We start from the raw sequence: 17,261 nt of genomic DNA, 5'->3' as shown, positions 1-17,261 counted from the left end.
ATAAGGCCGAACCGCAGTTCATTTTCGTCCCCATAGCCCTTATAGCTTCTCTTAGCCGGTAGGATCTGGGCACGAACGAAGGGACAGTGTTGCATGCTGCTGTTTCAGGGCTCTTCAATGATTCTTTATTAATGTGGAATGTCATTTTCTAGGAGTGAGCGCTTCGCAGAGTTCTAAGTCTTTGTAAGGATTTTAAACGAAATAATTCATCTTCAAAGAGCGGCATGCCTACAATCTCAAATGGCTGAAAATCACGAGCGTGATTTTAGCTTTGTCACGCGCCGCTATTACCCAAATTCCAAATACACTGGTTTCCAAACGAACGAAGCTAAGGAGCTGAAAAGTTGCAAAAAGGATATGAATTCAGCGCCTCTTTGTATGTCTCATGATTTTGATGAAGGATTTTAAAGTCAACCTCGTTTAGAACGAAGTGGGTAAACACTTTAGTTGATGACATCACGTCACCACATAAAACGCTCGTTTAGGTTCGTCACGTAACGCTCGTTACAGAAAAGAAGTCGGCCATAGTCGGGGCATGCACTGCGGCGAACATGGCAAACTGTTGTCTAATTTTCACAGGGTTTCTCGCGATCTTGGTCGCCATTATCGTTGGCATGTACTTCAATCGAACTATACCAGAAGGAATGCCTAACGATCAGTTAACCGGTCTGCGAGTGCTGAGTGTCGCCTCGGATATCGTTCAATTTCTGGTAAGTGGACTAACACAGTTGGCTGAACAGAATACGCTGAGTAATGTAGATGTGAAGTAAAATGCCTCACCAGCGGAACATGATAAAAACTGAAATATCTTACCTTGAATTTGTATTGTTTTATTGTTGTACTAATTCATAGCGGTACTTTATTTGACCTCGAGCAACACCGGCCTAATGAGTTGAGCCGCAGAAAAAACTTAAAATCTAGCTAAAGGGAATCAAACCTGAGTCCCAGGTAATCAGGTTTTCATATGAATACTTCCGAATTCTCCCAAACTTTGTCAAGCTTTCGCATCAGCCTAGCTATGGAAACAAGACGCAGCCATTTTGTACAGTCGCGTACTTCTCCACAACAACTGGGGACAGAGGAAAGTGGTTATTGTAGAGAGTTGGCCGTTACTGCCCTCCCCAACTCTTGATACCACAGTTTTAGTTATAAAGCCACTGGATGTAGATTAGGGGTTGGGAGGTGGGCTGGGGACATCAAGTTCCCGCTATTTTCCTGAAAATTTCGGAGTTAAATATTATCCTAGTTGGCTTGATTTTATCCTGATTTTTATTTCAAGGGCTATACAGCTTCACTGTTTAGGATTGGTGACTCACCAATGGAAAATGAGAAAACAATGCAGGGCTGGGCAATTGCACTGAAAACTGCCACTAAAAAAGATCATGATCATGAAAGGTTCTTGGAAATCAGAGATGAAAAGATAGCCAACATTCCTGTTCGTATTTACAAACCAAAGAAAATTGACGCAGGCAAGAAATCAACTGGGCTTGTTTTTCTGCACGGTGGTGGATGGACTATTGGAACTGTTGGTGGGTTACAAATCATATTATAAATAAATAATAAATAAATGAATAAGTTATAAGGCTTTTATTATGTCCTTTCCTTAATTTTGACAGTACAATTTTGACTGCCGCTTGTTCTGCAGGCACAGCCACCGTATTCAAGGCTAGGATTCTTTTGAAGAAATGTCTATAATTTCTACCTGAGCTGAGACAATTTCTCCTATATAATCACATGCGTGAAAGTCACGGAAAGTTTTATTTTGTCAGACTGAAGCGCCTGTTGAAAACGCCATGAAATGTTGGATTGACAGTTTTTAAGATAAAAATCATCCAAATATCCAACAGGTTTCAAGCCAGAATCCTAGTGAGAATTCCAAGTCCCATCATCATCCAGCTAGCCAATTCTGCAGAAGTAAATTCTCATTAGGAGTCCTGGTTGAAATCCCACCAGTGCCAGTATACATGTACCTGCCAACTCTCACACCTTAGGCGCGAGTCTCATGCCTGCGGATTGAAAACTTCAATCTCACGCTGACTCAGGTTTACGGGCCAAATTCTCACACCTAATTGAAAAATGTGAGTGGTTGCAGCTTTGCTTGACACAATTTCTAAAACGTGTAACCTCAAATCGATGTGTGGTAAACTCAAATCGATTATGGAGGCGCAGTGGCCGCATGGTTAGTGCACTCGTCCCTGGATCAAGCAGTCCGGGTTCGAGTCCTAGCCAGGGCCACTGTGTTGTGTTCTTGGGCAAGACATGTAACTCTTACAGTGCCTCTCTCCACCCAGGATATGGGTACCGGACAATTGTTGGGGTAACCTGACAAGTTGTGGGGGAGTGACCTGCAATGGACTAGCATCCTGTCCAGGGGGAGTAGAAATACTCCTAGCCGCCTCATGCTACAGAAACCGGGATAAGCTCTGGCAGCTATGAGCCAGTCGGCTCCAAGACTTCACAAATCGATGTAAGAAATGAAAACTATGTGTAAATGACAATACTTCCTTCTTCAAATAGAAAGCACTGGGAGTGAGGTTGCGTTAAGTGATACTCATCCTCAGAGACTGGAACTGCAATGGTCAGGGCTGTTTCCCCTTCTGCTATTGTATGCAAATGTGGTCAAAATAAACCCTTTAAAGTCACTTGTCTTTGGAAGTTTTTGGACGTCTTCGGGAATCTTCGGATATGCTCATGTTGTCTTCAAAAAAACCCAGCACTCCCAGGATAAAAATCTCGCGCCTATAACTCAGAAAAAGTTGGCAGGTATATACCAGTCATCCCTGTCTTTGCCAAAAAGTCTCTTACATTATTACTCCTGATTGGTTTTGTCCTTTATTTTAGAAATGTATCACTCAGTGATTTCTCGTTTGGCTAAAGAAGCTGATGTTGTGTTGGTGTCTGTTGAGTAAGTGAACATACAGAAGGGCAATCACTTGCTAACTTCAATTTGTATCACATTAGAGACTGGGAGGTGTTGTGTTGTGATGGTCATTAACAGTTATAATTATTATGAGCTCAAGATTTTTATATCGTCATAGCTGACGAGGGCACAGCTCAGCTTGAGTCAACTATCATGCAACAAAATTAAGAGCCATCAATCTAATTGTTTTAGACAGTATAAATGTATGCCTAGTAGTTCAAAACTTTATCTAAATCCTCCTCGCAAACACTTGGAAATGTCAAAGTGGCTGCCATTTTGTTAGCAACTGCACACTGCCAGGCTACTCACTATCTGCAACGGCATAGATGTAGTGCCTGAGTAAGCAAGCTAATACGAAAATGGTTTTTGAGATGAAATGCTTGGCCATTAGACTTGCACTAAAGTGAATTAGTTGGATGATTGAGGGGGCTCCATTTTGCCCAAGGCTTAAATAGCTCAGGGCATCATTAATGTGTATTCTGACTGCAAATGACTCTTTAGTAAATGGGTGCTAGAGCATTGTTAGTTCTTCATATCAGAAATAAACTGGGAGAGAGCTTAATTAAGGGGTGATTAATTAATGGCTCTATTAATTCAAGGCTTTCCAAGATGCCAAGACTAATTCTATTTTCTGCAAGCTTGAGACTTTTCTTTGTCTTAGCGGGAGAAATCAAAACTCATGGGCGGCCTTGTGAAAAACAATTGCCTAGAATTCTGCAAGCTGTGAATAGTACAATGAACTAACATACCATCTAGCCAGATCAAGGAAGTGTAGCAAATATTTCTAGTCACTTTGTGTTAAAGAAGCCATAGTTACATGCAAGCAATCTGCTACACCATCAGTTTCCTCTAGTCCATTAAGGTTTGGATCAGAATTTAGCTACAACTGACATTGTTATCGTTTAATATTTTCAGGTACAGATTAGCTCCCAAGTACACCTTCCCTGCCCAATTCCATGACTGCTATGCTGTTGTTAAGACCTTGCTAGCTACCGGTGATAAGTATGGTATTGATACTAGCCGCCTTGTTGTTTCCGGGGATAGTGCTGGTGGTAACCTAGCAGCAGCTGTAGCTCTTAAGCTTCGCGATGAAGGGAAACAACAACTGGCTGCTCAGGTAAGGACACCTCAGACCAGCTCCAGTGAAGCTGCAGGGCAGGTGGGGGGAGGGGGGGGGGGGTGCTGAATCAAGTGGTCCGGGTTTGAGGCCTAGCTGGGGACATTGTGTTCAGTGTTCTTGGGTAAGACACTTCACTCTCGCGGTGCATCTCTCCGCCCAGGTGTATAAATGGGAACCAGCCCTTTTAATGCTGGGGGTAACCCTGCCATGGACTAATATCCCATCCAGGGTGGAGTAGAAATACTCTTAGTTGCTTCATAATACAGGAACTAGTGTAGATAAGTGCTGACCTGATGGGCCACTGGGCTCAAATGCAGTTGTAATTAACAACGACTTCTGTGCTACCTAAAACTATAAGTTAATACCGGTTTTGTTTCTGGTTGCAGATTCTTATATACCCCCCACTACAGTTCATGGACTTTTCACTCCCTTCCTATAAAAAGCTAAGCACTTCATTTCTAACAACGTACAAAATGGCAAGTTACTGGTCCTACTACATGACAGGAACTCCAGACATGGTTTCTTCATTTTTGGCACACAGTCATTCAAAGCATCTTCAGAACACAAAGTACTCTTCTTACATCGGAGTTGAGGAGAAGGGGCAGCGCAAACCTCAGATAAAGCCACTGGATGGAATTCCCGAGGTTGTTTTGGATGCTCTTACTGATTACAGAGCAAGCCCTTTGATGGCAGATAATTTGAAGGGGCTGCCCAAAACTTTACTGATGTCATGTGAATTTGATATTCTTAAGGATGAAAATGTTTTGTATAAGGCACGTTTACAAGATGCGGGAGTTAAAGTGACACACTACAATTACATGACGTATCACGCCTTTATGTTTGTTCAGAATGACCCTATGTTTACGACAGAAGAGTTTAATCAAATGTTTCGAGATTTAGTTGATTATCTGAAAGAGTTGTAGGACAGTGGTATAATGGACAATTCCCTCTATTAGATGCACCTGCAGAGAATCATTTTAGTTGTATTCATCATCTTAGACTGGATATTACTGTTTTGATGAATACAAGGTCTACCATGATTCCTGATTCCCTGCAGGTGAGTTTCATAGAGAGAACTGGTCATTACATTTTGCTAAAATTCCTAGAGAAATGCATACTTATGCATCAGTACTACGGTGGCCAGCATGTGGTTTTCACCTCATATCAAGGTCCTTCCAATTCGGCTGAATGGCGGGGTTGGTTCAGTGGCCTAGTGGTACGGCATCTGACTGGTAACCAGGAGAGCTGGGTTTGATTCCTAGCTGAATGCATTTTAACTCATTTCTTTGTTGTTTCGATTCCTGTTCCCATCATTCACTACTATTAAATATTTGTCAGAAATCACTGTGAATCGCCTTTTGAAGGGAATAGGTTGGTGATCCAAAGATAAATGAGGCAGTTAGTTGTTATTATTTCCCTGCTCATCCTACACAATTATAATCAATACAAAAGAATATTGATACATATATTGAAGCCCTCCTAATACAAGTGACCACTCTCATTTTCAGCTTTAATTTAATACGAAGACCTTCACAAAACATCACTTGCTAAAAGCTCTACACGCGTCACATCTCCCGTATGTGACCATGACTACCAAAAAATGTACACTGAACGTTCAATTTCCTTGTTTATAAAGATGCCATAAGTGACAAATCCTGAGACTGAATGCAGGGAGTCACACTGCATTCCGAGTATACTTTCCCCCCTCCCAAGCCCCTTATTAGGAAAAATACTTCAGGCCTGAAGGGCCTAAAATCTAAAATATTTTGCACCACACCTTAGCTGTAGAAAAAATTTAGGTCGCCACCTTGTAATGAGGTCTGGATCCACCACTGCATGTAGTCAACCAACTTGTACGTCTACACTGTGAGTGGTCAGTTATGAGATTTCATTAATGGAACCTACCAGCTCTACTAGCTATGACCACTAGTCCCAAGTCCCATTGGTGATCACTTACAACAGCTTCTCTTTGTCATGGCTTATCTCATCTCCTACGCAGATGCTCTTTAGGCTCGTCATGCATGCGTTTTCCCCCACGAACAGGAGGAAGATTGCATGATGAGCCTGAAGAGTGTCTGTGTAGGAGGCTATGGTTTATCGTGCGAACAGATTTCTTATTTACTTTGATTCACTCCCATTTAAAAGAAAAGATATTTATTACATTAATACAGTACTGGATCTAGAATTAGTGAATAACCTCAAGCAGTCACCTCTTTCTCAGGTTGGGGTTTACACTACATTTTTTGTGTATGTATCGGATTTTAGAAACAACTCAGTTGCTGTTGATTTCAGAATGAGAGCAACGTGGGATATGTAGAATTAAAAGAAATATTGTTTTAAAAAATGACACAATGTAAAGTAATGCCCAGATTTATGGTTTCTCCACCAAACTTAGTTTTAACAGAAGTTTATTACAGCCATTCATGATTGTGATATTTTAATGAAATTATTGTTAGGCGGTAATCGATTTGTAATAGATCTACAACATAACAGCAATGTAGAAAGAAATAATAAATAGTCTTCAAACAGCTGTTTCTTTTTTTACTTTATTGCATCCTCACTCATTCAGTTCTATATAGCTTTTGTAGTTATTTGCTTGTATCACATCGTAAATGATCTTCTGAGAAAATCAGGCTAGACATGAATAAAAATCGTAACTATCTTCCTGGGTTTTGGTTGTACTATTTCACTTCACACTGCTTTTATCTATATACAAAATAAAAAAAAACTAACCATATTAACCCACATCCAATTAAAAAGTTGGTTGCCCTCCTCTCCATCCAGGATGACAGTGAACATGTTTTACTGAGTGTTCTGTTTTGACTCTGCAGGCTTTACTGTCTACTATCCTTTTAAGAAAGTTTCTTTCAAAGACAATTAAAAACTGTTGACAAGAACCTACTATAATGCACTGTATTCTGGATAAATAAAATACCTTACAATAAATAATTAAGAACTTAGTTCCAATTAAATTACTGTAGTGAACAAGGTGAATATTTTGTACACTGTACTCAAAAAGTATGTTCAACAGTATTTACAGCTGTACATGTAACCTTAGTGGGTAAATAATATGAAACATCAAGACTATAATTTTTTGAGTTGTAAACGGATGTAGTTTAAAAAAACCTGAGTGTATTGATTTGGCAACTTGTATGTCTCTAAACTGATGTTAAAACTAACTTATTAAGTAGTACGTTTGCGATGTTGATAAGAGATAGAAAAAATTGAATGCAACTGTGAATTTTTTCAGCTATCCTAGTCACTTTGTCTCTTCAAGAACTAACATTAAGCACCAAGTGCATGACTTATACAAATTAAGAGAATGATACAACATAGAAGGTGGAACTGGCTTAGCCAACTAGCAGTTAGAAAAGAAGGTGAGAATGACTGTTTGATGCAAGGGGTGGACAAGGGAAACCTATAGGACCTGAGTTTGAGTGGGACTGATGAGAAAGGATTAGGAACAAGACTGTATGTATGAGGTTGAAAATGGCCAAAGTCCTGGCAAGGAGCAGTGAGTGTTGGGTCGTCAATGCAGAGGTTTCATTAACATTTCCATCATGGGGACAACTGGCTTTCACAGGTGGTTAAAACTTTTTGAACTGAAAAATTTTCCTCTAGTTGGTCAAACCAGGCAGGAAAAATTGTCCTCAGTTAGCTAGGGTACCCGACCCTTAATTTGCCCAGGGTACCCAACCCTTAATGACACCCCTGCAATGTGATGGCCTTATGCACCTTCTCAAGTGACAAGATCAGATGATGACATGTATAGGAGATGTGGATTGTGCGCAAGACATTTTTTTTACCTCCATAGCACTAACTGCTTGTCATGTCTTTTATGTATTGCACTATGTCAGCAAAAGCTTCATCTCCTTCATCAGTCATAGCTGGTCCTCCTTCAGTTGCCAACGTTACAAAGCCATGAAAAGACCTGTAGTTCTTGTGTTTGACCTTAATCTTTGCACTCGGTAACCGCTCTGCATAAAAGAAACCTTCATCTCCCAAAACATCAAAGTTGCCAGTAATAATAACTGTCGGTGGTACACCCCTGAAGTCCTCTGCCATTAAAGGGGCTGCTTTGAAATGCGTCAGTGCCTCTAATGCAAGAGAGGTTTGTTTTGTTGGTGGCTCTTCATGCATGACACTTTCTGATGACTTGTGAAGATATGACATGAACTGTGATCCTTGCAGATGTTGTGAATGATTGCCAGATAAAAGAATTTCTGTGAGGTCTGTAGAACCATTTAGGTACAAAGAAACAAAGTTCACATGATCTTCTTGAGAAAGGATTTCATTAGCTGCATTCATCTCGAATGAGGGCAAATTGAGGTCCAAGAACTGGAGTTCGTTAGTGCACACTTATGTCTATAATCTTCATTTAATAGTATCCAAGTTCAAAGCAATTCGTTAAAACGTCACTACTAAGTTTACACTCTTTTCAAAGGTTTATTGACAGAATTTGAACTAATTTGCATATGTGACCTTTCACCGCCGACATTGTCACACTTTCTCTTGTTTCCTGAAAACATACCTGTAGGGTCATTGGCAGCTTAGTTTCCCTTTGATAATTTTAAATTTGTTCCCTCCATATGAAAGAGGGTTTCTTAAATTGCTGCTGTTGTGATCACTTATAGGATGTAGAAGATACAACTGGACTAAAGGTCACTGTAGCACAATCTCGTCCGCGCTGAAACTCACAAAGCGTCCACGGTTTCCTTGAAGTGAAGCGCCTCGAAAACTCGAAGCATTGTTGCTGCGATTCATGCAGCAGCACTCCGGATAATATTTTCAAAAGCCACTTTCTCTTGTTTTCAGATCTTTTTACTTTATGAGTGTAGATATTGTTTAATTGAGTGCTGGCACGGGGGGGGGGGGGGGTACTCCCTTATATGGGCTATGTAGGTATGTGCGGCCCCAAAGGGTATGGTTTTTCAGCTGTTTCGGTCATAAATAGGGTATCGATTTTAGCTGATTTTGGCCATTTTGGTCATAAATAGGGTATGCTTTTTGCACCATAGCCTTGATATGGGTCTGTTTTTAAGAAGAAGCCACTTTTTCATCCTTATTGAAAAGAAAATCAACAAAAGCCCTTCACAAATTATGTTTACGGCAATTTAACATTGTTCTGAACTATGGAACTAATTTTAACTCAGTTCTGAAACAGGGTGTTGGTTTTAGGGTCAGGTCATAAATAGGGTTTCAAATTTCTGGTCAGGTCATAAATAGGGTAGGGAATCTCGCAGATTCTGGCCATAAATAGGGTAAGGGTTTTGGGAGGCAGGCCGCACACTCCCACCCAATTCTTCTGGGAGTTGCCCCCCCCGAGAGTGCTGGTGATTTCACCAAGTGTCCCGATGATTTTGCGATTTAAGAACCTGCACTTGTTTGCTTGCTTACATAAAATATCCTGCAAATATCAATTAAATAGACTGAAAAGCCCCAGGATCAACTCTCCACCTCTTCATGTCTAAGTCTACTGTTATTATCTGCTTTACAGCTCTGAGATGTCCTTAAAATGTTTTTGGGGGGGGCTTCGAAGAGTATTCTCTTCTCCTATAATCACTCTAAATTTTCATTGCGGCATGAGAGTAATACAACCAATGACGTCACTGGGCTGTTTTGGCTGCACCAAGATGGCTGCCAATTTTGGGCTTAACAAGCCAACTTCGAACGGCTGAAAAAGCAGCTTTCCCTTACCGTATGCGAAAATAAAGTCTGCAGTGTTTCCAAGTAAGGTTAAAACTTTATTACTAAGCAAAAATCTCACGTACAAAAATTTCATTTCAGTAGCACTTTAAGTAGAAAATTCAGAAAAGGAATAAAAACTGGTAAGAGCCATTCCTCTTAGTTGGTCCGGTTTGATCAGAAAATGTTGTTCCATTTTCCTTGCATATTCCCACTGGTCTCTGACTGGTCAGTTTGGCGTCAGTGGAGGCACCCCGCATGTAATAAATACCATATTAGGGCATTATGCCTTTATTTTGGATTTTTTGGCAGGAATCTTTCGGGACCTGTGAAAAGAGACTGTGGTTCGCGGTTGGGGTTCGCAGACTTACAAAATAGCCTTCCCCAAAGTGGAAAATCTTATGTGAAATTCCCATTGTGGTAGGCTCATGCAAACAAAATTAATACAAGTAACAAGCAGATTATTCAATGGTATACCACAAGAAAATGTTGCATAACTATTTTATACCATGCCATAGAAAATACACTTGTGTCCACGATTGAATGCAAGTATTGTTTTTAAAATCAGTACTTCATATTTGGCAGGGTCATTTGGCATTTTCATATTACTTCATACTTGACAGAATATTGTGTGTTCTGGTGACTTTTCACCAATGAGGACACTTTGTGATGCTTATCATAAGGAATTTGAATCTCATTAGCATTCTATCCTTAACATATCTGAGAAAATAATGTGAAAAATGTGAGATACGTGTTGTGTTCAGTGGGAAGGTTACTGTTAAGTAGATATAAGAATGTAGAGTATACAGCAGCTTTCCTATATTTTCATTGGCTGTGTTTTCTATGGCATGCTATAGAGAAAGTACATCACCATTAAAGTCACTTTCTGGATGTTCGTATTCCCTCTTCTTCAATTATTGTTTAGCTCAACGAGTTCTTCACAATTATCTCCATGATAATTTTTAACAGCATCCTTTATAAATTCTTGAACTGTAGTTGCTGGTGCTGCTTTGCTCAGTCCAGATTGACAGTGTGTCTCTAAGCAGTTATACAATTTCAGTAGCAGTAGATTTAACTGTGTCTGACATGGATCAGGCTGTACTGTCCCTGCATTACTTATTTCATCATCCTCTAAGTCACATAAGGAACTGGTGTTTAATGATTCTTGCACTTTGGCAATGATTAATTTCTCGTCTGGTGTTAAGATGTCCATTAGAATCTGTTTCTGGAGTACAACTCCTACAGCCTTTGCATGTCCTTCAACAGGCAATGATATAACAGGGGCACCAGAAGTACCATGGCTAAGTGGGCAACATAAGACCATCAACGGTTCACGGCTCTCCCCATAGCGGGGAGACATACTGGAAACAGATCCAGGTATGAATAGTGCAGTTTTCCCACTATGACCATTGGGAAATCCAAAGCAACCAATTTGCATACCAATTAAAGTTGACTGGGCATCGTCACACAGCTGTAGACAATAAACCCCATTTACTGTATGCTGGCAATGAAGAAGTGCAAGATCACTGGCTGGATCAACATGTATGACTTCGCACAGAATGTTTTCACCAATGATATCATTGGAAATATAAATAGGATTAAGACTGTCATCAGTCATTTCAGTGTCAATAACATGTTTACTGGTAAGGACAAAATGTTCACTAATGAAAAACCCAGTACCATGTTCGTTCTCAATAAGTTCTTTGATTGCGACCCTTGCAGACTCAAGTTCAATCCACTGCCTTCGATTATAAATTTCATCACTACACCCTTTTACAGGGAATAATTGGTCTAAGTCTTTAAGTACGTCATGAATTTCCCTTATGCCACACTTACGCTTCTCACCCAAATGAAGTTGGTACCTGGATAACAGCGCCGTAAATGTTTGAGAGCTTGATCCTTCTTGTACAGTCGTACAGTCGGCGGACCATAAACTGACACCTTCACAGTGCTATTCACTGCTTTTCTCTCCGACTAAATAGGCATCAGCATTGGGAGCGTGCGCCATTGTTGAGGTCTAGGTTATGTACCCTTCTGAAAATTCACATTGCCGGGAGCTAGCAAGTAGCTCCCGATCCCGCATGGTTTTAGTTCATCAGCTCACAGTTCCACCCTGCAACCACGACTGCAACCAAGACTATCCTTACAGCTTGTGAGAAGCAAACGACTTTACATTTTTACATCGGTCTGATAGCATGTGTTAATGGTGCAAATCCGTCACGTTTTCAATATGCGCGTACGCGAGCGCACGCTAATGACGCCATAAATTATGCGCAGTAAGGATGCGCAATGTAAATGCGAGGAATGACCTTAAAACTTTCAAAAGTGTGCATTCGCTCAATGTTGCACACCTGGTATCATTTTTACCTCTGTTTGCGAATTTATCATACTTAATTCGTTTTCCCCTCTTCTGTACATAAGTTACAATTACGCCATTGCGCGCGGATCGTCCGGCAAAAATTCATTACTATCGAATGGTAGCATTCCGAGTTCTGCATTGATATAAAGCGGACAAGCGTGGCCTTTTTCCGAGGCATACTGAAGTACGTTGTTCCATCACTGTGGCAGCTGACTAAGGTTTAATTAATTTAATGGCAAAGGAAAAAAGAAGAGTATTTTCTTAGTTTCACTTCTAGGTTTACTGACATGGAATCGATATAATGTTATGCCGTGTTCAAGACTGGTTTAAAAACATAAATCTTGTCTAAGACAAATAATCTGGGGCTAGTTTATAATGCAATCGACTCTAAAAATGGTTCTCAATGAGGGCAAAAGAAGAATGGCTGTGAGAGGACTTTGGAATAATTGACACCGAGGCAGTTCGCATGGAAATGTTGGGCGCACCCGTCGCAGCCCACCCAGTCTTCTCCGTCATCATCTCAGTAAATCTTGCATAAATTCGCATTCCTTCTGCAAGTAAGATTCCTTACTATGGCGATCTGAAAGAACAAAGCAGCTTGAATTCGAAGACATATATTCTTCGAGAAATTCTTTAAGATCACCCTCGAAAAAACCAAAGACATAGCCATTTTCCTTTCTCTAATCATGCAAATGCAGACGGAGATATTCCTCGTCCACTTTGTCCGCCATATTTACATTTTACGCGGGAAAAGTATGTCTTGTTACGTATGTGCAAGTGAAATGTCCTTTAATTTTATGGGATCACTTACACAACGTATTTTTACATAAAAGTGTGTCCGCTGAATACCCCCACACTCCGCCCGGGCGTTAATTTTTCCCAAGCAAAATGGAGTGACATTAACCGCAAGCAAACCTAACCGTGCTAACCGCAAGCAGGCAAGGTAAACATGTACAGCGGTTTATTAACACGTCTAACTTGTATAAGCAACATCCAGGCGTCCAAACCCCATACTCCGCCGGGCGTTATATTTTTCCATTTTCTTGCGGTTAGCGTCACTCCATTTTGCTTGCGGTTAGTGCCACTCCATTTTGCTTGCGGTTAATGTCACTCCATTTTGCTTGCGGTTAGCTTTCATTTGTATGTTAGGGTAACTCTATATTAATTTATATTACTGTTCATTATATATAGTTTAAATTTTAATCTTTCCGGCAGCTGGCAGCACGGTGGTACAGTGGTAAGGAAGGGCACAGTGGCCCGAGTTCGACTCCCAGTGAGTGTGAAATTAGGTCGTTCTTTTTCGTCATAAAATAGTTACAAGACTTAAAATGTTAAGTCATATTTAGTTGACATAGTGTTTCTTCGTTTAGGAACCCGAGAGGAAGTCACCCTCAATCTACGCCCGTGAGGTAGAAACACCCCCATCATCCTTGGATTCCTTGGATTTGGTTCAGCGATCGGACATCCCTGGGTTGTGAATGTTTTCTTGTACATGTTAAGCACCACTGAAACATCATCAGACAAACAGTTAACATCAGACCATGATTAGCGTTGATCTGTTGGGCGATGATGGAAGAGAGGCTCTGAATGCTTGTGTAAAGGTCTGTATATTAAGTAATCTTTCGCAGCCCTCGATATCGGCCGTTTACGAGGGCCTGATGGACGATGCGTTGGGAAGTAAGATAGTCCATTCACCGACAGCTGTTGCATTGGCAAGTGTGGTACTCGATGCAGAAGAAAGACAGTTTCAAACTGGACGTGTTGCCAATGTGACTGGCACGTTTCCTAAGATGGTATTAGTACCGGGAACCGGATTTTGCAAAGTGATGGCATCTCCGCGATGTTGGCAGGAGTTGACAGACCTTGCGCTTATAGCTGGTGGGAAAGATAAAATTCTACGTGAATATTCCCAGACTGAGGCTACCTTTGGAGACAGTAGAGACATATTTCCTACAAAGAGACATGAAACGAAAGATATAGCAGTAAAGGTTTACCAGTCTTGTGACAGAAGCAAAGATACTCAAGAGGAAACGCAGGAAAGTAAGCGACTTGTTGTTGAACGTGGACAGACTGAGTTGGGCAGTGAGGGTGCCACTGCAAGTAATTATTTCAACATTGGCATAGGTTCAGGGTTTATTCTTCATAACCATTTTATAGTTACCAGTGCGCATGTACTCAAAACCTATAATGAGGCGGAGGGTCATCAAATCCGTATTTCCAATGCACTAATTGGTGAATTACCTTGTAAGGTCGTATACCAAGATGCGGGTAATGATTTGGCTTTACTTTATTGTCCAGATCTTAATTTAGAGCGAAGTGGAATTCGTCCATTGCATTTGTCCAACCAGTCATTGTTACCAGGCATGCCAATATTTTCTTTTGGCTATCCCATGGGCTATGCGGGAGATACAGCTCTTTTTGTGACTGGTGACGTATCTAAAATAAGCTCGTCAGTGATGTCTTTAAATTGCCCACTCAACTCTGGCAATTCAGGTGGTCCAGTAATGAGTTGGATCAACAACGGTCAGTTAAAGGTGGTTGGTATTGTAACACAGAAGCCATTCAAAGAGGTTCTTACATTGAAAGAGATTGATGCTGTTGAAAAAATACGGAAATCATTGCAAACCAGCGTTGTTAATCCCCAACCTCATCTGACGTTAAAACTGTATGACATACTGAAAACCCATTCTCTGCTCGATTTAAGTAATGGCTTACCAAGATGTTTAGTGGTTGAGTTTATCAGAAACTCTACTGGTAAATATGAAGGAGAACACAAAGAAGAGTTAGCAAAGGTTGTCGAGTGGTCTATACAGGATGAGCTATAGATCAATGAACTTTCATTTACTATGAATCTCCCTTATGTATCTTATCCTTATGTATTATTATGTATCGACCACATTTTGCAATAATGGTCTTAAAATGGATCATTATATCTATAATTGATCAAGGTCTCATTTCCAGGCTTTGCCCATAATTAATACCTAACTTTTTACGCCAGAAAGAATACACAAAAGGTAGTGAGAGTAAAAGGGCTGAGAAAAAGGAAAGGAAAGGGGCAAGAAAAAAATTCAGAACAGGCAATCACAAAAAAAAAGTTTAAATTGGGTTTATGTGCACACGCCAAATTAAAATTTTGTAAATTTTTACACTTAATCTTCGGGAAATTTATCTTTTTGGGAAAAAGAAATAGCTTTTTCAGCAAAACTAAGGCTCATTTTACATCATGGCAGCCAAACAACTGATTTAACGATTAAAAATTGGCAGTTAAATGGTTAATATTAGCTAGAATTAATGCAACAGGGGTAAGGTATGGTATGGACCAGTGAACATTCACTGCTTTTTGTTATATGGCGAGCAGTCATCCAGCTTAGCCAAGTAATTCACAGGAAGCATTATATGTGATTGAATATATAAACATATGGTTCATGTCTGTTAGAGTAAACATTTCCTAGATCTGCATGCACTACATTGTATCACATACCATAAACTTCCAAGTCTTACCCAAACCTTAGATGCAATTAATTTTAAGCTCTCATGAACATAAGCCCATGGAACAGTAACAGGGTCCGAAATTGTGACCAGCTGGTCACCAATGCAACCGAAAATTGAGTGTTGACAACCAGAATTTTGAGACTAGTCACCACTAGGCAACTAACTTTTAGCCTCTTGAACTGGTGTTCAAGGAATTGATTTCATTTTAAATGGAAAAACTTTGTGTTTGGTTTCAAGCAAGAAACTTACCCCTTGTCTCTGCGAAGTTTTTAACTTCCAAACAAAATAACTTAGGTCAAAAATGAAGGTAAGATTCCACGCACTGTAATCAAAATTTAGTGCTGCCATGTTTTCAGCGCTTTCAACTGTCAGCCACACCATGGGCGTATGGCAGAAACACACGACCACATTTTTCCATTTGGTGACTAAAAAAAAATTCAGTTGCCAGTTGGCACCTGCCTGAAAAAGTTAATTTCGGACCCTGAGTAAAAGAACAAAATTTATTTTTTTCTCCCTTTTATGCCATTGCTTTATTTCACTGACTTTGAAGTGAATGCAATGATGGTAGAACATGTTTTATTTTTTCTTACATGTCCATCAAATTTTTCATATTTCTGAAGCTATAAAGTCAGATAATAAGCCCACCCATAAGTAAGCCCTCCTGAAAACAAAGCCACCAAAAAGTCTAAAGGTACATAGATTAAACACTTTAGGGTCAGGTTGTTCAAAAGCCATAATCAAGAATTAACAGTTGATCATGGCTTTAATTTTTTGTGTGTAAAAGCTCCCCTGCTTGTGTTTTCATTAACAAGTAAGCAAAAGCCAATCAAATGGCACATATCACCTTTTTCACAAGTGGAGAAAATAATAGGTCCAGTCAGGAGCCATTTATCTTTTTTTTTTTTTAAGTGTAAACCATAACAAGGATATTCTGATTCAAGGTTCACTGGCAGCCAAGCAGCATTTCACTTTTCAAATTGTTTGCAAAATCATACAATTCTGCTCTTGGGGCTCTTTATAAAGTTGAAAGTTCTTTTACTTCTGTAATAAGTTGGAGGGGATTTGTTGCTTATGGAACTTAGTAGAGAACTAGTTGAAAGCATGGAGAACAAAAACACAAAATAGAAGATATTGTTTTGTTTCTTGAAATATTGTCTTGGCAGAAACAAGTTTAAGATTTGTGTCTTTCGACAGCTCCATTGACTCGTTTATTTCAGAACAGCAAAACAAAAACACTGCAACGAAAACAAAAGCGAGTTTATCTTTTCAAAGTGTCTGCACTGTCATTGTAAGGTAAGGTGGCCATTTTTTTAAGCATCTTAAAAGAAATGAGTCCTTTCCAGTTAGCATCACCAATGACCTAGCATTTGAAAAGCTTTGCAAAACACTCCATTCAAAACATAAAGTAAAACTGTTGTCTTAGTCATTTTTAGCTAATCTAGCAGCTGAGTGGGTTTCCCAAGCGTGCACCATTTGACAAAATGCTGTAGGGTTGTACCAGAATATTCATGAATATGCTTGCATTTTCCATGAAGTAATTTATATCTGTTGATTGATAAATATAATTGAATGTTGTACAGAACAGTGTTTAAGACTGATTAAAATTAGGATCAGATTTTATTGGACTCGAGATCCGAAGATAAAGTCTTTCTGGGGTGGATACAGGATTTTAGAGTAGAGGATTA

At 39.9% G+C, this 17,261-nt stretch overlaps 3 protein-coding genes across 5 annotated transcripts in view; all 3 read left to right on the top strand.

Annotated features, from left to right (window-relative positions):
- Positions 1 to 17,261, top strand: part of LOC145492832 (potassium voltage-gated channel subfamily A member 1-like) — an 86,429-nt gene that overhangs the window by 50,403 nt on the left and 18,765 nt on the right. The window lies entirely within an intron of this gene.
- Positions 196 to 5,340, top strand: LOC145493961 (arylacetamide deacetylase-like). The gene is made up of 5 exons (XM_081473454.1): positions 196 to 710; positions 1,280 to 1,529; positions 2,842 to 2,905; positions 3,836 to 4,037; positions 4,427 to 5,340. Exons 1-5 carry the CDS (start codon positions 552 to 554, stop codon positions 4,961 to 4,963), a joined length of 1,212 nt encoding a protein of 403 aa, XP_081329580.1. The 5' UTR covers positions 196 to 551; the 3' UTR covers positions 4,964 to 5,340.
- Positions 12,333 to 17,206, top strand: LOC145492006 (uncharacterized). 3 transcript variants are annotated; one of them, XM_081471319.1, is made up of 2 exons: positions 12,333 to 13,158; positions 13,455 to 17,206. In XM_081471319.1, the coding sequence occupies exon 2, from the start codon at positions 13,626 to 13,628 to the stop codon at positions 14,907 to 14,909; it is 1,284 nt and encodes a 427-aa protein (XP_081327445.1). In that variant the 5' UTR covers positions 12,333 to 13,158; positions 13,455 to 13,625; the 3' UTR covers positions 14,910 to 17,206. The 3 variants fall into 3 exon arrangements, with proteins under 3 accessions (XP_081327445.1, XP_081327444.1, XP_081327443.1); XM_081471318.1 differs by having other exon boundaries at positions 12,333 to 13,184; XM_081471317.1 differs by having other exon boundaries at positions 12,333 to 13,357.

The sequence above is a fragment of the Orbicella franksi genome, chromosome 7 (genome assembly GCF_964199315.1).
Source record: "Orbicella franksi chromosome 7, jaOrbFran1.1, whole genome shotgun sequence".
Classification (NCBI taxonomy): Eukaryota; Metazoa; Cnidaria; class Anthozoa; order Scleractinia; family Merulinidae; genus Orbicella; species Orbicella franksi.
Note: the sequence above shows the minus strand (reverse complement) of the source record. Positions and strands in the feature narration are given on the sequence as shown.

What these genes read in the sequence shown, in the direction of transcription:
- LOC145493961 (XM_081473454.1), top strand. Translation starts at nt 552, where the DNA reads ATGGCAAACTGTTGTCTAATTTTCACAGGGTTTCTCGCGATCTTGGTC. An exon ending in CGGATATCGTTCAATTTCTG is followed by an intron (nt 711 to 1,279) that starts GTAAGTGGACTA and finishes TTTTATTTCAAG; the next exon opens with GGCTATACAGCTTCACTGTT. An exon ending in ATGGACTATTGGAACTGTTG is followed by an intron (nt 1,530 to 2,841) that starts GTGGGTTACAAA and finishes CCTTTATTTTAG; the next exon opens with AAATGTATCACTCAGTGATT.
- LOC145492006 (XM_081471319.1), top strand. Translation starts at nt 13,626, where the DNA reads ATGATTAGCGTTGATCTGTTGGGCGATGATGGAAGAGAGGCTCTGAAT.